The 20,949-nt window shown below is 42.0% G+C and overlaps 1 protein-coding gene across 1 annotated transcript in view; it reads left to right on the forward strand.

Annotated features, from left to right (window-relative positions):
• LOC109528222 (probable peptidyl-tRNA hydrolase 2) overlaps positions 1 to 11,192 on the forward strand; it is a 17,319-nt gene extending 6,127 nt beyond the window's left edge. The window contains exons 3-7 of the mRNA XM_019890584.1: positions 2,718 to 2,789; positions 2,895 to 2,966; positions 5,826 to 5,923; positions 9,382 to 9,496; positions 10,491 to 11,192. Of these exons, the coding sequence (XP_019746143.1) occupies positions 2,718 to 2,789; positions 2,895 to 2,966; positions 5,826 to 5,923; positions 9,382 to 9,496; positions 10,491 to 10,577 (444 nt within the window). The 3' untranslated portion in view covers positions 10,578 to 11,192. The remainder of the gene's footprint in view (positions 1 to 2,717; positions 2,790 to 2,894; positions 2,967 to 5,825; positions 5,924 to 9,381; positions 9,497 to 10,490) is intronic.
• Positions 11,193 to 20,949: the final 9,757 nt, after the last annotated feature.

Raw genomic sequence — 20,949 nt, forward strand, 5'->3', positions numbered from 1 at the left:
GCAACCATTAATTTCCAGACATCGCGCATGTGCGCGGGGATTTTTTTTTTCAGCGTTTAGTTTTTATCCGGGTCACTCTCGGCCCTTAAAAAAATGCAAAACGGATCGGATCACTTCCAGACAGTCGCGCGATGCCGACGCAACCTTTGACAGACAACGGGAGTGACACGGCGAGGTTTTTCAGGCCTTGCTTGCAAATCCCAGCGCCCCAGGCATTTTTTTGCTTCGTGCCGCGACAGCGGGATGAAGCGGCGGCAACCATTAATTTCAAGACATCGCGCATGTGCAGGGGGATTTTTTTTTTCAACTCTTCCTTTTAATCCGCACCACTCCCGGCCTGAAAAAAATGCAAAACGGCAAGGGGAGCGGATCGGATCACTTTCAGACGGTCGCGCATTGCCGAGGCAACGTTTGACAGACAACGGGAATGACACGGCGAGGTTTTCAGGCCTTGCTTGCAAATCCAGGCACTCCGGCCATTTTTTTGCTTCGTGCCGAGACAGCGGGACGAAACGGGCGGCCACCATTAATTTCCGGACATCGCGCATGTGCGCGGGGATTTTTTGCAGTTTTTGCTTTTTATCCGCGCCACTCTCGGCCCTGAAAAAAATGCAAAACGGATCGGATCACTTCAAGACAGTCGCGCGATGCCGAGGCAACGTTTGACAGACAACGGGAGTGACACGGCGAGGTTTTTCAGGCCTTGCTTAAAAATCCAGGCACTCCGGGCATTTTTTTGCTTCGTGCCGCGACAGCGGGACGAAGCGGGGGGACACCATTAATTTCAAGACATCGCGCATGTGCACGGGGATTTTTTTTTCCGCTCCTCCTTTTAATCCGCACCACTCACGGCCTGAAAAAAATGCAAAACGGCAAGGGGAGCGGAGCAGGTCACTTCCTGACAGTCGCGCATTGCCGAGGCAACGTTTGACAGACAACGGGAATGACACGGCGAGGTTTTCAGGCCTTGCTTGCAAATCCAGGCACTCCGGGCATTTTTTTGCTTCGTGCCGAGACAGCGGGACGAAACGGGCGGCCACCATTAATTTCCGGACATCGCGCATGTGCGCGGGGATTTTTTTTTTCAGCGTTTAGTTTTTATCCGGGTCACTCTCGGCCCTTAAAAAAATGCAAAACGGATCGGATCACTTCCAGACAGTCGCGCGATGCCGATGCAACCTTTGACAGACAACGGGAGTGACACGGCGAGGTTTTTCAGGCCTTGCTTGCAAATCCCGGCATATTGATAATTAAGAATTCTGAAACTCAAAAGTATAATGTTTCAAGGGTAAATGTTTGAAAACTATGCATTAAGAATGAACATTACATCAGCAGCTGTGTACTCCAGGTTTATTCCAAAAAATAAATGGATCAAAAACTGGTGTACTCATGTGGCATCATCAGAGTATTTTTTCCAATCTCACACTGCAAAGATTAATTGACTGGTAATCATTAATCACAGTCTCAACAAATACAGGTACATCTTTGTCCGTCTCTGTGCCTTCTCTTCTTCCCTTTGGCTCGAGAGCCATTCATGACCGCCTCCAAAAAACGTAAATTAACGATTACTTCAATGAAACTACAAAAATTGAAAATAATGCATCAAAACAGAAAATCAAGCGAGGAAATCACAAAATAAATTCTATAGCCCCACTACAGAATTTATTTTGTGATTTCCTCGTTTGTGAATACATAACAAAGGAATAAATAAACACTTCTGAGACAGTCCAGTCTCCTACATTTTACTGACATCTGCTGATCCTTCCGTTTGCATTTCCTTGATCGTAGCTCCATTTAGTGGATGCATTGTAGATTGCGTTTTATAACCCGGTGCGTCCAATATATGAAAAAAAAAATAAAATTACAAAATAGGCCATTCATTGAAGATGCGCCTCATAATCCAGTGTGCCTTTTAGTGTGGAAAATACGGTAATCTTTGCAAGTAGATTTGCAGACAGTCTCCATAATATTTTAACTTAGTTTTATTTTCGATTATTTTTTTACATTTGATTTCTGTGGTTTATGTCTCAAAAGCTTGGTCTTGGTCTCTCCAAAGTCTCAAATAGTGTGGTCTTGAGAACACTTGGGACTATGCCTTGACTGGTCAGTGATTGGATAACTGTAAATTTGTCACAGTTTTCATCCATTTTGATATGTTATCAAAGATAGTTGACATCACATTGGTGTTGGGCTGGGAAAGCGTTGACCAAGTCAACCTAAAACAATGGTCAACACTTTTTTTTTCCCTTCCCTGGAGGCATTTCCGGGCTTCATTGTATTTCTTTCACGCAGACATTGACAGAGGCCATAGTAGTAAATCCATTGTATGCTATCTAATCCAATCACGATTTTTTTCACTGTGTATTAGTACCCTCTATTGGTCGGAAGTTAACACTGCAGCCTGTGCATTTTTCCACAGTGGCACGTCTTGTTGTCGCGACAGTAATTCTAGGTTTGTGATACTTTTAAGTTCGGATACCCTTCCTGATGCATTCCAGTCATTTTAATGCAGGTAGTGTCTTGGAATTAGGGTTTATCATACCCATTAGGATGTTAATGTCGTGACTGGGATTTGCGGGAGATGGCGATTACTCGCGTAATGTTTGTGACAGCACGACAATGGATGATCTTTTCTGTTTCCACATTCCCAATTCAGTGATTGCTTTTAATGCCGATACGGTGATTGTAATTATTTTTTTCTCTCTCCTCATTTCTAGGCGCTCCTGCATACTGGGAATGTGTCTGCTGAGGAGGCGGCCATGTACTACTTCAACAAACTGGAGAATGAGGTGCCCTTAACCTAGGCTTAGTCTCAACAGGTATACATTGGCTCATTGACCGAATGAGTTTGTCCATAGCCAAATCTCAGTGTCTCGTATGTGTGTCCTCGACAGGAGGCCGATGGGGACCTTATGTACAAAATGGTGTTTGTGGTCAACATGGACCTTGCTATGGGGGTTGGAAAGGTACATTTGCTGCTGCTCGTGGTGATTTGCACATCGTCCTTGTCGGGATGACGTCATATGTCAAAATTTGGACAATGTGATTCTGTCATTTTTACACATTAGTGAGTTTGAAATAGCTTGCTGTCTTTGAAAAGCCAATATTAATGTCTCCAAAACCATACTGGGTTTTTTTGGGGGTCCCCGAAAAGGGATGGAGATGCAAGGATTCTGCCGGATGCCAGCAATATGGATGTAAAATACTTTCTTCATGTGTGTGCTTCTGACCAACTACAACCAACTATCAATTCAACTACAAACCCCAATTCCAAAGAAGTTTGGACGTTGTGGAAAATATAAATAAAAGCAGAGTGATTTGCAAATCCCTTTAAAGCTATATTCAATTGAATGTACCACAAAGACAGAATATTCATATTCAAACTGGATGAGTGTCACTTTTCTTTTGCAAATATACTCTCATGTTGAATTTGAAGTCTTCAAAAAAGCTGGGATGGGCCACTAGAAGATTGGGAAAGTTGAAGAATGCTAAAGAAATAAAAACACCTGTTTGGAACATTTCACTGGTGACCAGGTTCATGAGTGGGTATAAAAGGAGCATTCACAAAGGTCTCAGTTATTCACAGCAAATATGGAGTGAGGTTCACCACTTTGTGAACAACTGCATGTGCAAATAGTCCAAGAGTTAAAGAACAATGTTTCACAACATACAATTGCAAGGAATTGAATGATTTCATCTTCTACGGTCCATAATATCATCAAAAACTTAAGAGAATTAGGAGAAATCCCTCAACATAAGTGGCAAGACCAACAACAGAGATTGAATGCCTGTGAACTTTGTTCCCTCAGGTGGCACTGCATTAAAAATCAGCATCATTGTGTTCAGGATATTGCCACATGGGTTCAGAAACCACTGTTAGTTAAAATAGTTTGTCGCTACATCGCAACAACAATATACATTGATAATAGGTTTATTTTTTATAAACAAATGCTGCAAAAATTTAAATAATTCAGGCATACAAGATTTGCTGAGAAATAGGTTCTTATTTCATCCCATGGTTCAGTCTTTGAGTTCATAAATTATCCTCTCTTTACTCTGCTTCTAATGATGCAAGGCTTTCTCAAAGTCAACTTATTATCACAAAAAATAATCAACTTTAGCTACTTCCTCTGTGATATCTCCGCAATCAACTTTCGCAACACTTGTTCGCAACATTGTTACTCAAACTTGGCAAACGTCTGCTTGCCGCAAGGTGAAGGCTGATCTCGCCAATCTCGTCTCGCGAGAACGAAAATCTCCTCACGCCAGATCAAAACAACAATGGCGGCGATGGTCAAACTGCGATCGTTGCTGGAAAAAAAAATTGACCGTAGTTTTTTTTTGTTTGTTTGTTTCGACTGAGAAATTTCCTTGCGTACTAAAAACGCACATTTGGAACTGTGCGTCCCGCGGGAAAATTATGCCTCTAGGACGCGGGACGCAGAGGTAACGAGATGGCTGCATGCAAAGCAAAAGCTGTATATCAACAAAAAACACGAGCACCGCCGGCTTCATTGGCCCTGACTTCATCTGAGATGGGCTGATGCAAAAGTGTGCTGTGGCCCACATTTCAAATTGTTTTTGGAAATCACGGATGTCGTATCCTGGCCAAAGAGGAAAAGAACCATTCAGGTTGTTACCAACACACAGTTCAAAAGCCAGAATCTCAAACGGTATGACGTGAAAGTGCCCATGTCATGGGCAACTTGCCTATCTGTGAAGACACCATTAATGCAGAATGGTACAAACAGGATTTGGAGCAAATTTTGCTGCTATCCAATTAACTTGTTTTTCAGTGATGTCCCTGCTTATTTCAGCAATACAATTCTAAGCCACTTTCTGCCCATTACAACAGCACGGCTTCGTAGTCAAAAACTGCGAGTACGAGACTCGCATGCCAGCAGTCCAGACTGTCTCACATTATGAACTGCAAAATGCAACAAAGAACACCTCGGACCAGTGAGCAACTTCAACTGTTCATCAAGCAAGAATGGGAAAGAACTCCACTGTGACCTCATGTCCCAAATGCTTATTGAGTATTCATAAGAGGAAGGGTGGTGAAACACAGTGGTAAACATACCCAAATCCCAGCTTTTATGGAACGTTTTGCAGGCATCAAATTCAAAGCGAGTGAATATTTGACCCATATGTATTATATGTGAATGTTGTTTTCGTTTGTAAACTGGTATTTTTGGCTGCTGTTCTTTCATTTGTTGTGGACGTTTTCTTCCTCGCTGCCCATCTTCAAAACCCGCCTCAAAAAAAAAAGTATCAGTTTGAACGTTAAACATCTTGTGTGGCGTGAATTCAATTGAATATAGTTTGAAAAGGATTTGCAAATCATAGTAATTTGTTTTCATTTGCGTTTTACACAACATCCCAACTTGATTGGAATTGGATTTTCTATCTCGTGTGATTTGCTAGAAAAGTGATGCATTCATGCATCTCCAAAAAGAAATGTATGCTTATTGGAAGTAAACGGCATCGAGAAAAAAAAAATGCACCCTTGTGCGTGTTTGCTTGCCTGTGCGGTAATGGGTCAATCGCAGATGGTTGGTTAGTTGAAAACCGATGCCCAAGCCACATTATGGATGTAATTTGCAGTGCTGTTGAATTGTACTGCATAATTCTAACAACTGATTCTGTTGTTTTATTTATTTGATAATCTCTTATTTTACTAATGGCGGGCACTCTACAGTTCTGCACCACTGCAAAATACAACCAAAATAATAAATGTTGCTTTAAACTTTCCTTGTATTTAGGTGGCGCTTGCAACGTGAACTAAAGCAAGCTGAGCTGTCAGTATGTTTGAACATTTTGTGCAGATCGCGGCTCAGGTTGGACATGCTGCTGTGGGCTTGTACCAGGCTCTGCAGGATAAAAACAGCTGGAGGGAGATGGCCTGGAAGTGGGACCATAGTGGGTAAGACCTACAAAATCAGATTCATGATCTCACATGTCACTGTTTTTGTCTGCACATTCTATACATATTTTAAGGCCATAAGGATTTCAAACTTTAGAGAATACTGTGGAAAAGTCAAAATGCCCCTAAACAATTTGGAGTGTAAACTCTCCAAATGCGTCCATTGAATAGCTCGCAAATGGACTGCCATGGTTGTCTTAGGGGTCGTTTTTCCTCTCATCCGAGCAGGCCTCAATTCATCCTCATATAGGGCTGGGAAAAAAGGATTTGCCCTCTTTCCAAATTCTTACTGTTTTTGCAGTTTCCCCTCTTCATTGTTAAAGCTCATCAAACAAATAGGAATGTCAGACAAAGAAAACCCAAGAAAACATTCAATGCCATTTTTAAATGACCCTGTGTGAAAAAAGTGCTTGCCGCCTAAACCTGATCACGCCTTGGACCACGGCTCGCTTGCAACAACCAAAATCAAGCGTATTCTATTACTGGCAGTGATTCATTAATATTACTGTGGAGATGTTTTCTTTGCACGATTGTGGAATTGCTTTAATTCAGCTACAATGGAGGGATTTTGAGCATGAGCAGCCTTTTTAAGGTCATGCCACAGCATTTCAGTCTGATTCAAGCCCATACTTTGACTAGGCTACTCTAAAACCTTCATTCAATTTTTTTTCCCCTCTCCTTCGGTTATTCAGAGTTGTTTTGATCGTGTATTTTGGGTCATTGTCCTGAACCCAAGTGCGCTTCAGCTTGGGGTCACAAATAGATGGCAGAAAATATTCACCATCAGGATTTTCTCGGAAAGAGCAGAATTTGAGGTTCAGTCAATCACAACAAGTTATTCAGGTCTTGAATGAGCAAAGCAGTCCTAGACATTACACTGCCACCACGTATGACTATTGGTGTGATGCCCTCCACCCCCCCCCGAAGCTCCTTTGTTCTTTTTGGTCAGCAGCGGTTTTCACGTCTGAATTCTGTTTTGAATGCCCTTTTTACCCAATCTCTTCCTTATTGTTCAGTCATGACTACTGACCTTAACCGAGGCGAGGGAAGTCTTCAGTTCTTTAGTTGATGCCTTGGATTCGTTTGTGACCTCCGTGATTCGCTGGAGTCCTATGGCTTTGGGAATGGCTGTGTAACCCTTTCCAGACCAATAGATGTCAATTATGCTGTTTCTCATCCATCCACTGTCTGATCCACTTATCCTCACGGGGTGTGCTGGAGTCTATCCCAGCTGCTTTTGGGCAGTAGGCGGGGGACACCCTGAACGGGTTGCCAGCCAATCGCAGAGCACACATAGACAAACAACCATTCGCACTCACAGTCACACCAAAGGACAATTTGGAGTCTTCCATTAAACTGTCATGCATGTTTTTGGGAATGTGGGAGGAAACCAGGGTACCCGGAGAAAACCCACGTAGGCATGCGGAGAACATGCAAACTCTACACAGACGAATTATTTTGCACTTCGAATTGTAGTTTGTATTGATTGACTTTATTTGGGTCATTTCTTTGGGCCCTTTAATTTATCTTATTCAGGTGCAGTACAGGCTAATGTTCAAGGTTGACTTGATGCAACCCAAATGTTTGGAATGAATGGGTCCTATTTTCTCAAACTTGCTTTCGCTGACATCTCTTCTTTGTTTGAATAGTATCACTTGATTAAGTCTCTTCTAACACTCCATACTAAAAAAAAAAAAAAAAAAATTATGAAAAGCATGTATCATTCCTGCTGATATCGTATTGGATTTGTATCGGATAGTACTCTCGGCTGCAATATTGGTATCGTACCGGAATTTAAAAAGTTGGATTGGAGCACTGCTAATCTTTGATATTTACACTTGTTTGATGATCTCAACTCAACTGTCTTAATAAAGCACTTTAAAACAACCACCCCTGTTTACAAAGTGATGTACATGGAGCAAAAAGAATTCATGCACCAACAAACAATAAAACTATAAATTAACCACAAAGACCGTAGAAAGCACAAAAACAATCAAACTAAAGATCAAGTCTCATGCTGAGTTCAAAGCCAAAGAATAAAAAAATGAGTTTTAAGCCGAGTTTTAAAGCTGTGCAGTGAGGGTGCGTTCCGAACCATCTAGTGGTGAGCTAATAGAATGCAACAACCTCAGCTCAAAGTGTGTGCATTTTGAAGCACATCCACTACGGCAGGGGCCCCCCAACCTTTTTTGCCCCACGGACCGGTTTATGTCAGACAATATTTTCAGGGACCGGCATTTAAGGTGTGGCGGAAATAATATGGTATGAGCTGCATGAAAACTGTGGCATTTTCGAAATATAATAATAAACACAAGGAGCATCTAATCTGGCCGCAACACTCTGATCGCTATGGCAATGTTTAATTCCTTCAAAATACGATACAATGCAAATTCAAAGTGCATGAAAATGACGACTCACCACAGCATCGAGCTTGATTTTCTGCAACCAGACGGTTCCATCTCGGGTAATAGGAGACAATGACACCTCAAGTGTGTGGTTTATGTCCAGTCTACTTCGTAATTTGGTTTTCGTCGCCGTTGCTGCAGAAAAGCCCCGCCTCACACAGGTAGCTTGTCGGAAATGGCAACAGTGCTACTGTGGCGATCTCAGAATATTCAGACATAACTTTAATCCAGTTGTCTCGAACGTACTTTTAAGGCCGCCGTCATTTGTGATCTCCAGCAGCTTTTTTTACTCATTTTGCGGGCTCCTGCGTTTTGTTTTGAAGTAATCGGTCACGTGATGGAGAAGCGTGGCTTGACGCGTGTCAAGCGTGACACAGACGGATGTAACGGAGAATCCAGTAGTTTTTCAAAATAAAACATTTTTCGTATTCCGAAATAAATAAAACGGAATTAAGGCAATTTCTTTCTGTGCGGCCCGGTACCAAATGCCCGGCAGACTGGTACCGGTCCGCGGACCGGCGGTCGGGGACCCCTGCACTACGGTGCCTCAGAGAGACCACACTTGAGCAGAGGTACAAGCAACAGGTCATCGCAAATGCTCGTATTCCCTCAAGTGCATGGTATCAAGATTCTCTTCTCACTTGTAGAATGTAAATTCCTATTCATTGTCAAAAAACAGTTTACTAACAAACACTACGCTATGACATCCATCATTGGCCAGACTACCAGTAAACACCAGTGAGCCAAATGACAAAATCCCTGAAAGTCTGAAGATTGTTTTGAAATGAGTGTTAAAATGCAAGCGCAAGGCTAGTTTATTTCAAAAGCACCATGAAATAGTGAAAACAATAAATATGTTTTGAGTCATGAAAAAGCGATGGAGAAAGAAGTATTCGGGCGAGATTTTAAGTTTCCGACTGTTTGAACAGGTATCACATATTCGAAAACTTTGGTCCACATTTTAGGAGCCGAGGAAAAAAAGTACATCTTTGCTACGAGCCAATATTTTATTAGTTCCATCTAATCTAATATGTATGTATTTATTTTATACAGAGCCAAGAAGATTGTGGTTCAGGGTACCAGTGTGGCTCATCTTTTAGAGCTTCAGGCCCAGGCCATGAGTCTCAATCTGCCCACTTACCTGGTCCAGGATGCTGGGCTTACTCAGGTGAGTACATGCGAGATTACATGCGAGATTGCTGATGATTTTTCAAATCTTTCTTGCACACGACTGGGTTCACTGTGAAGATAATCACGAATCCACACTCTAAAAAAGCTCAACTTGTGTTGGAATAAATGTAATTCTGTTATCCCATATTTACTCTCTGTGTAACTTTAAAACCTGTTTCAGAGTGATACCTCGCAAATACCTCATATACAATGGGGTAGGTTGATAATGGTAGACTTGTCAGACCGGGAGAGCTCAGGCTGCTCCTGTTCTAGCTTTTAAGACAATATCTTGTTGTCAAGTGAACGGCTTCTGGTCAAATTAACTGTTGCTTGTGAGAAGATAACATCAACCCCAGGACACCGTGTGAGGGACATCCCAAGCTGTGTACGTGGGCCATCGACATCCAGCAGGAGCCGTTTGACGACATCTCAGAAATGAACTGTGTGTTCTCATTGAAACTCTACTTTACTGAAACTGTTGTGGAATGTGAAAATACTCCCCACTCCCGTTAGAAGATTGTGTATCAGGGACATCCTTCCGATAAATGCAAGGAGACAAACGTGCACTCTTCAGAGTTGCCCCGGAACCTGTAAAGCATAGGTGTCAAACTCAGGTCCTGGAGGGCCGCTGTCCTGCATGTTTTCCAAGTCTCCCTGTTGCAACACACCTGATTCAAATGATCAGATCATCAGCAACCTCTGCGGAAGCCTGACATTGAACCTGTTCATTTGAATCAGGTGTGTTGCAACAGGGAGACTTGGAAAACATGCAGGACAGCGGCCCTCCAGGACCTGAGTTTGACACCCCTGCTGTAAAGGTTTACATTGCAGAGCCAGCTGGAGAGCTGCTTTGAGATTGTGAACCGAGACATGTTTTAGCGCGCTCTCTCTTGCAAGAAAGACAACTATGCCTGCCTCCTGAGTCTTCCTGTTCCTGATCTGTTCTTAGCATCTGATTACCAGCATTAACCTAACAACTTGTCTTTGATTAGGTGGCATCTGGTTCCCGCACTGTCCTGGCTGTCATGGGTGAGGAGGACATAGTGAACAATGTCACTGGCAGTCTGAAGCTGCTTTGATGGGCTCAAGACCACGTCAGGAAGTAAAGCATCTGCGATGCCCGACAGGATCAAGTTGAGCGCCCCATTTAGCAAGCAAGTGTGTAACCTTTAAACACAAACAAGCAGAGTCCCCTGATGTTTGTTTCCTTGAACTCTGTGCAGGTATATGGCTTGCTTTGCTGAGCATTGTGATCTGAAGATTGGAAGGATTAATTCCTTAACAGTGAACTGTGCTAAAGGTTTTCAGTTTTTGTTTTGCAAGTCTGACTCCCATTCCAAATAATGAAAACTGTCACTATTTAATTGGGCTTTAAGTTTAAATCGGTTTAGTAATTTTGGTTCATAACGAGTAATGTATTGCAGTAAAGATTATTATTAAGGAATGCTGATAAACTCTTCCAGATTCTGTATTTCTGTGCAAACCGGCCAACCACTACTGAAATTTGAAATTGTTTACTGTAATTGCAACCTGTTGTCCCTAAAGCTATCTAAAAAACAAATTTTCATAAGTACACTCAGCGTGGTTATATTTTGTATTCCTATTATGGTAATATGCATGTTTGTTGTCCAATTACTGTTTTATTTTGTAATATGCATATTAAGTTTTCCAATTAAAGAAAATGTTTTTGTCATTACTAACGGAATTCATTTTTATGTTAACGTGCAAGGACCGGCACTGGTCTTCCCAACTATTTTTTACGAGAGGCTTGAATATGTAACTCTCTTGCATACTATTTACAGTAATCCCCCGTTTATCGTGATTAATGGGGACCAAAACCACCCGCGATAAACGAAAATCCGCGAAGTAGCGTCCAATTAACATAAACAGGTAAAAAAAAAAATATATATATATAAATCCGCGAAGGAGCGTCCAATTAACATAAACAGGTAAAAAAAAATAAAAAATATTTTTTTTAAAGTCCGCAAACGGTCCGTGAGAAGCTGCAAAACAACAGCGAGTCACATAGAGCAACATATACAGTACTGTACTCCATTTATAGTAACCCTTGGGACATGTTTAAAATGAACATACACCTGTTAAGTTAATTCCCAAAACGGGAACCTTCATAAAAGTGTCATAAAAATTTAATACATTAATATTGTTTTTCGCTTCCACTGCGTCAAATCTTTTCAACAACTTCAGACCTACCCATAGACAAAGTTTTTCATTATTTCTTTATTTTTTATGTTTTATGCCTTTTTTTGTCAGAGGAACCCCTGATTTTTTTCAATGAGAAAAACACAAAATGTGCCATATTTTCAAAAATAAGATGTGAAGTGGAATATTTGGGATGAGGTTATTACAGCCTTGATGAGGTCAATATTTGATAACAAAATTGATTTTGAGGCATTTTTATGTTTGGCGGAATGCAAGTTTTTCTCCAAAACTTACACCTGTTAGGTTAATTCCCAAAACGGGAACCTTCATAAAAGTGTCATAAAAATGTAACTTTTAAAGATTTTTTTTTCACTTGCGCTGCATCAAATCTTTTAAACAACTTCAGGCCTAACCATTGTCCCCTAAAAGGGACCAGCTGTTCATCAATGCATATATCCCTCCCTGGGTTGAACAGCTTGGAGAGGCGGCTGCTCCACCTGGTCCAGAAATCTTTGTTTAGGGCAATCTTGTCCCTCCTAAGTAGGCCCGCAGCTCCTGCACACTCAACTCCTTCCAGGCATTGACTGACCTCTTCCCCTGCAGGTTTGTGAAATGCAGGCTATGCTGTAGGATTTCCTCTGAAAAAAAGAGGTCAAATGCATTTTCAGGAGTAGTTATCCTTGCCAGTGCAAAATAAGTTGGTCCTGCCTGGAGTTGGGATAGGCGGGGGAAAGAATGGCAGGACTTCCTCATGAGTTGGGGACCACCAGATTTTCCCATTTCGCGAAATCCATGGAGAAGTGTCCTCTTCCATTCTCTCTTCCTGCTGTTCCTCCTCCTACTCTGAGCTGCCTGGCAGGTACTCCTCTTCTGATCCTTCCTGGCTCTCAGAATCAATGTCATGGCTGCTACCATCCTCAGAAAAGTTCTCTTCACCCTCATCAGAAGACTGCAAGACTGCAGCAACAGCCTCCTCTAATTTGAATGTTCTCTTAATGGCTGTCTGCTGGAGAAATGACCAGCCAGACAAGCCAGAAACTATTCTCACAGACTTCAAACATCACCTCTGTAAACATGCAAAACTGTGTGTCCAATAGGAGAGTGTGTTTGTGTTTTGTTCATCAAGAAAAGATGCAAACATTGAGCCTGTGATCATCAATTTCTCGCTTGCTCGCGCGCGCACACACACACACACACACACGCACGTACGCACGCACGCACGCACACACACACACACGCACGCACGCGCGCGAGCAAGCGAGCTCACACTCAACCACATTCACAACACTCTTAGATCAATCCCAACACACTATGACCGTTTTTATAGTGGTCAGCTTTTTTATTGCCATGCATTTTGCAAGGTAAGAGAAGCAGGCCTCGATTGAAAACATATATGATTTGGATCAGCTGCCCCTGATGATTTTGGAGGGTCATTCGACCTAAAATATATTTTGCCCAAATTTTGAAGGTAAAAGCTTAGATTTAAAAGTTATTCGTGGAAAAAGCGATTTAAAATGTCAGGATTACAGTCCATCAAAAATATGTGGTTATAATGGCAGTCAATGTACCCAAAATGGGAATTAACCTAAAAAAAAAAAAAAAGAATTTTTTTTTTATTTTTTTTAATATTTGAAAAAAACGCGATGCACTGAACCCGCGATAAACGAACCGCTAAGTAGCGAGGGATCACTGTATCCACAAAAAGATGTTTGAAGACAGATGTGTTGCTATTTTGCAAATTACTGGCTTTGCTCACATTATCTTGTGATATGACATGATATGCATGTGATATGACATGTAAAATTGCAGATAGCTTCCCACCGTCTCTGGCCACAGGTTAAACATACTACACATGTTAGCATGTATGTTGAACTATGACCGGACTTGCATTGCATGGTTTAGGTATGCAGATTTTGTTGATTTATTTTGCTCTCAAATGGCACAATTTGATTATGCGTCATGGCAGCACGAATGGAAAAAAGCCAGCTAGTGCAGGAACTAGCAACACATATTTTCATTAAAACTAAACATGAAAAGCATACATTCAACGAAATAAAAAGCATGGCGAAATTCTTACAGCACCCATAACATTCAACAATTTACATTTGTAATTTGTTGAGTCAATTCTGTTTTTGTATCAGTTATTCATTCCATTACACGGGGGCTTTCAAGGAAATAAAAATTAATCCAAGTTAAATATTGAAAATAAGGCTTTGAATTTAGATTTGACACTCCAATAACAATACTGTAAAATATCAATTGATCATTATCATATCATTAAACTGCAATTAAAGAGAGAGCTTGACCATTTCTTTGAGACATATATACCATGTTTCAAGCCATCTTAAGATGTGCATGTCTCAGGGCATAAGAAAAAGACAGTGTATGTCTTCAGATATAGACTGTGTGAGAGCACGAGCGAGAGGCCGCGGTCGAGCAAGAGAATGCAGTGCGGGCAAGCGAGAGAGCCCCAGTGATGGCGAGAGAGCGAGCGACTGTGAGAGCCCAAGTGAGGGATGGCGACTGGGCGACGGTGAGAGAGACCGAGCGAGCGATGGCAAGTGAGTGAGCAACAGTGAGAGAGCTTGAGCGAGCGGGTGGTCAAGCGACTGTGAGAGAGAGAGAGAGAGAGAGAGAGAGAGAGAGAGCTTGACAGAGCGATGTCCAAAGAGCGAGCGGGCAAGAGAGCAGAGCCCAAGCGATGGTGAGAGAGACCAAATGGGCTAGCGACGGCGAGAGAGCCCAAACGATGGCCAGAGAGCAAAAGCGAGTGGGCGAGAGAGCCCGAGGGACCACGAGAGAGACTGTGAGAGAGCAAGAGAGTCTGACCGATGGCGAGACAGCCCGAGCGGGCAAGCGACAGCAAGAGAGCTCGACCAATGGTAAGAGAGCCCGAGCGGGCGGGCAAGAAAGCCCGAGCGGGCAAGCGACGGCAAGAGAGCCTGAGCAACGGTGAGTGAGAGCCCGAGCAAGTGGGCAAGAGAGTCCGCGGGCCTGTGAGAGAGCCTGAGCGAGCAAGCACCGGCCAGAGAGCCTCAGTGAATAACTGTGAGAGAACTTGAGAGAGCGACGGCATGGGAGCGAGAGAGCCCAAGCGATTGCGAGAGTGAGCGATGGCGGGAGAGCGAGTGTGAGAGAGCCCAGGCAGGAGAGCAGGAGAGCCCAGGCGAGAGAGCCTGAGTGAGAGTGAGTGACGGCGAGAGAGGCTGAGTGAGTGTGAGCGACGGCGAGAGAGTGAGCCATGGCAAAATGATAATGGACTCAAGTAATACACATTGGACAATATTACAAAGTATACAGTTTATATAGAATGAAGTTTATGACGTTAAAATAAGTCATACTAAACAAATGGAACACTGCAAACAGTCTGCTGGTTTTAACTGATGAAACAGACTATCTCGAAGGCCAATGAAAGAGAAACGATTTGGTCATAGTTGGAGTGGAGGAAACACCAGGAGAGTGATGGAGAGACACCAAAGAAAAAATAAGGAAGCTCTTGAAGAAAAACCGTCAGCTGCAGGAAAAGATCGAGGTGGAGGGAGCACACAGGACAGGGAAACCTGAACGTGGGAGGATCAGGCCTATTTTTGTTAACTTTGAAAAATATAAAGGTAAGACAGGGGTCTTTCAAAGAGCCAAGTATCTCAAGGGCTCAAATGTATACGTGAATGAGAACTTTACAGAAGCCATCTGACAGAAACTGCTGGAATAGGCTCCAGCACAGCCCGCGACCCTTGTGAGGATAAGCGAGTCAGAAAATGGATGGATGGAAGAAATTACACCTTGAACACAGCGTGTAATTACTGTCTTCAAGGTGAATCTAGAAAATCAAGAGCGGGCTAAGATTTACTCAAATGAAGATCCAAATCTCGCATACCAAGCATTTTTGTCACTTTTCACTTCACTGCGCGACAAACATTGTCCATCAAGTTAAGTGACCAGGAAGCATCAAGGCTTGTCTTAGCCTTGGATGACATGTGGCGTAGAGAATGCCTGTTAAAAGATAAACTTGTTATACAAATGTTTTCTGAATTTTAGAACAAAAGATGTTGAACTTAATTATCCGAAATATAAAAATAAACCAGTAAATATTATAAGAACAAGCAAGAGACAACATGACCATACATGTTTGTTAGGTTAATGCTGGTAATCAGATGCTAAGAACACATCAGGAACAGGAAGACTCAGGAGGCAGGCATAGTTGTCTTTCTTGCAAGAGAGAGCGCGCTAAAACATGTCTCGGTTCACAATCTCAAAGCAGCTCTCCAGCTGGCTCTGCAACATAAACCTTTACAGGTTCCGGGGCAACTCTGAAGAGTGCACGTTTGTCTCCTTGCATTTATCGGAAGGATGTCCCTGATACACAATCTTCTAACGGGAGTGGGGAGTATTTTCACATTCCACAACAGTTTCAGTAAAGTAGAGTTTCAATGAGAACACACAGTTCATTTCTGAGATGTCGTCAAACGGCTCCTGCTGGATGTCGATGGCCCACGTACACAGCTTGGGATGTCCCTCACACGGTGTCCTGGGGTTGATGTTATCTTCTCACAAGCAACAGTTAATTTGACCAGAAGCCGTTCACTTGACAACAAGATATTGTCTTAAAAGCTAGAACAGGAGCAGCCTGAGCTCTCCCGGTCCGACAAGTCTACCATTATCAACCTACCCCATTGTATATGAGGTATTTGCGAGGTATCACTCTGAAACAGGTTTTAAAGTTACACAGAGAGTAAATATGGGATAACAGAATTACATTTATTCCAACACCATACACGTTTCAAACAGGAGTAACACACAAGAAATGGGTAGAATATTACATTTTAAGACTTTAAGAAAATTTATTTTCAAGAATATTTTATAAAGGATAAAAAACAATGTTATCGATAAAATAACAGATATAATGTTGGTAGAAAATTAGCAAAAGAATTTCCAGAGTCAAGAAATAAGGAGGAAATAGATAAATATATGAAGAACAATTCCTCCACCATGTTCCTTTGTACTGTAAATGGTATAGAAATATTCTATATTGTCTAAACACTAAAAACTAAAACGTCTACTGACTGTTTTAATATTAATATGGCATTAATAAAAAGTATAGCAGCCCGGTAGTCCAGTGGTTAGTGCATCAACCTAACAGTGGAGAGGTCGTGGGTTCGATCCCGGTTCCGGCTTTCCTGTGTGGAGTTTGCATGTTCTCCCCATGCCTGCATGGGTTTTCTCCGGGTCCTCCAGTTTCCTCCCACATTCCAAAAACATGCATGGCAGTCTGACTGAGCACTCTCAATTGTCCCTGGGTGTAATTGTGGGCACGGATAGTTGTTTGTCTATGTGTGCCCTGCGATTGGCTGGCAACCGGTTCAGGGTGTCCCCCGCTTACTGCCTGAAAACAGCTGGGATAGGCTCCGGTGCACCCCGCAAACCTTGTGAGGATAAAGCGGTTCAGAAAATGGATGGATGGATGGATAAAAGTATTAAAAACATGTGTAACCTCTCACACATACAGTTATATGAAACCTGTCTTTCAAAACTGGTGTTTTCCCATCACAAATGAAAACAGCAAAAGTTATGCCGATTGACAAGAGTGGAGAGAAACATTTATTCACAAATGACCTATATCTTTATGACCACGATACTCAAAAATTCTCGAAAAACTATTTGCACCGGCTTGACACATACAGGCATATTGCAAAATCTAATCTTTTTCGTGAAAATCAGTACGGTTTCAGAGAGAAAAGAACATCTCTGGCAGGTGTCAAAAAAATGGCAACAAAAACAAGTACCGGTATAGATTTTTTTCAAAAGAATTTACTGTTGGTGTTTTCATAAATCTAAAAAAAACAAAAGATTTTGACATAAATGGATGAAAAGCTATTTCGATGGCTGATATCAATATGTGCATCCAACCATCATTTTCTGATCTATTTATCCTCAAAAGGGTCACGGGCGTGCTCGAGCCTATTCCAGCTGTCTTCGGGCAGTAGGTGGGGCTCTGAACCAGTGCCAGCCAATCGCAGGACACACATAGACGAACAACCATTCGTGCTCACAATCACACCGAGGAACAATTTATGTGCATGTGTTTGGAAAGTGGGAGGAAACTGGAGTACCGAGACAGAAAACCCACACAGGCATGAGGAGAACATGCAAACTACATATAGGAAGGCCGGGGCCGGAATCGAACCCTCACCTCTGCACTGTGAGGCAGATGTGCGAACCAGTCGAAGCATCATGCAACCCATAGGTCGACACTGAAGCCAGGCCTTAGGTAGACACTGAAACCATATTAATGCGTGGGTTGAGCGAATAACATTTAGGCATTACTTCCGGGTAATGCTCTTATTGTGACAGCAAATTGTTACCACTTCTGGTGTTAGACTTCACGTCTGACAATGAACCAGTACTACACGATTACATGGGTTCATGGAAAACCTTGCACAAAATATTCAAACGAAACATTTTGATGGAACAAATTATGGCCAGGAAATCAGAATTAAACAATTTGCTCATCATCAAAGCAAATTGCTAAACAAACTCACAATACGCAAGCCCCAGACTCCTGACTGTGTGTGTGTGTGTGTGTGTGTGTGTGTGTGTGTGTGTGTGTGTGTGTGTGTGTGTGTGTGTGTGTGTGTGTGTGTGTGTGTGTGTGTGATATCTATCTCTCAATAGATAGATCCGACCATCCATTTCCTAATCACGTGCTGGAGTCTATCCATGCTGTCTTCAGACAGGTGGGGAGGTACACCCTGATCTGGCTGCTGCCATTCGCAGGGCACAAATAGAAAAACAACCATTCACACTCACAATCACACCTAGGGACAATTTTGTGATCAATTTACCTACCGTGCATGTTTTTGGAATGTGGGAGCAAACCAGAACACCCAGACAAAACCCACACAGGCATGGGAAGAACATGTAAACTCCATGCAGGAAGGTCAGGGCCCGATTCGAAGCCACGACCTCTGCAATATGAGACAGATAACCAGTCTACACCATGACTCCTAATTCTTAAAATATTGACAAATTTTAAGTATTGTTTTGTTCCATTATTCCGGCTCTGTCCAGTGGGATTGGTCTTGCTGGAAACAAAAAAAAAGTTTCATTTTGTTGTCAAGTCCCTACAATATTAGCCATTTGTGTCTCTGTGCATGTTAGTAATATAGTTTTTGTGTTAATGCACACTGCACCCTGATCATTCTGTCAGTCTCACTTTCACAAAAAGTATTTAAAAAAGAAAAGAAAAGAAACCAGGTCATCTTTAACCTCCAATGAAGATGTTAGCGCTCAGCAGTCTGCAGTTGCAGCTTTTGATCCTAGTTGTTGCGCTATATCTTTTATCGTTATCATTATTCTCATTCAGAGTTTGTTTTGTACAATTCACAGAGGGGACGGGCAAAGAATGGGCATCTGGAAGGTCGAGAGAAACATTTTAAAACGGTACGCGTGAGCTACGATCGTTAACAGGCTGCAAAAGTGCGTCGTGTGCCTCAGCGTCAGGCTATTGCTCATCATGGCATGCGTGTGTACGTGCGTGCGTGTGTGCGTATGCGCGCGTGCGCGGTAACAGGTTGATCGCAGGAGGTTGATTGATGGAAAAGTAGATCTGCGGTCAAAAAAGGTTGAGCATCCCAGCAGAACGGAATCTTTACACAGACCAGTAAAGTTCCATTGTACATCATGCTGCATGAAGTTAATCCTATTCTGACAATGAGCATTTCTATTATTAGTAAAATAATGCACTTGCTGTCAAATGCTAAAATTGACACCAACCTATTTTTTTCTGTCTGCTGATTTGTTTGGGATGGAAAGATATTACATGTATCTCCTGGAATTTTCCACATACAACAAAATATTAACATGAAGCATTGGAATTGTTTCTACAAATAGCTGTTCATTACTCAATACAGATCTCAGTTTTTTTAATTAGCGAACACAGTTGTTCACCTTGATTAACATAGCAGTGGTTCTTAAATTGGGTTCGATCGAACCCCAGGGGTTCAACAGAGCCTCTAACATGAAGGTTAAGACACACCCGACTCAACATGTCAATTAGTTATGACACGCCCGCTTGGCCATCACTGGCTGGTTCATTTTGTTCACAATTAAAAAACTTATACTTTCGACTTATTACTTATACTACACTAATTTTGTTGATTTGTTCTGTTTTTAATAAATGCGTTGTTTAATGTCTTGAATTTGTAAAAAATCTTATTTTTATTTTTCAGTTATGAAGGGTTCGGTGAACGTGCATATGAACTGGTTGGGTTAGGCACCTCAAACAAGGTTAAGAACCACAGTAGTAAAGCAAGCTGACCAACAACGGCATCTCTTTCAGTGGCGGGCCGTGCATTTCAACCTGAGGCCTTCAGTGACGTCACATACATGAACACAATACTGTATAGGCTCGTCAAGCAGCACTTAATTTCAGGAGCATTTAAAACCATCAAGTATGCATTCACAATTAAGAGCAGGAAACTACATTTACAGATAGTCAAAAATAAAAAGATGATTTAAAAATACGAAATAAAATGCCACCCAAATTACGCTGTGTGATCTTAAACAAGTCTGTCCAATAAATTGCGAAATGTCGCAGTTTCATATAAGACACCAACCAAACGATAACAAAACAAACTATTCTTTGAAAATAAAGTTAACAGATCATTTGCATTTTGAAAATCGGCGATACAACAGCAAATAACTGAAAATGTTGAGCAGCTGAGATTACTAACAGCTGAGATTGAACGAACTTTCGTGCACGAAGGTGACTACAATGCGCCATTATAAATTGCAGGTGAGCAGATTTATTTGATACGTTTGTATCTTTGTCATTTTATTTCGTTACCATGAATTTAATACTAACGAAATAAAATGACAAGAAGAAATGTAAAATAAAATTCATTGACTCACCAATGTAGTTCTCACAGTGTCTGCTTATTTGAAAATAAAATCGATCCTCCTTTCTTATCTCAGGAACACTTCAGTGGCTCTATTTTACAGTTTTCAGGTCCATTAGCAAGTCCTTTTCTATCGACATGGAAGCTAATGCTGAAAGCCGTTTTTGTCCGGTCGTGTTTCTGGTATAATTTCCCGATTTTTTTTTTTTTTTTACTTTTTCGTCGTGGAGCTCCGTCTTCCGGCTTGCCTGTTCACCGAGCTGCAGATCTACGCGAGTGTCCCCAAACATTTTTAAACGCACCGGTCAGTTGCAAGCAAGAGGCATTCCCAGCAGTACAATTTCCAGCGTTTCTCAAAGGCTGTGAGACACGGGTACCGTTCATAATTGCTCGT

Source organism: Hippocampus comes, unplaced genomic scaffold (assembly GCF_001891065.2).
Source record: "Hippocampus comes isolate QL1 unplaced genomic scaffold, H_comes_QL1_v1.1 scaffold438, whole genome shotgun sequence".
NCBI lineage: Eukaryota > Metazoa > Chordata > Actinopteri > Syngnathiformes > Syngnathidae > Hippocampus > Hippocampus comes.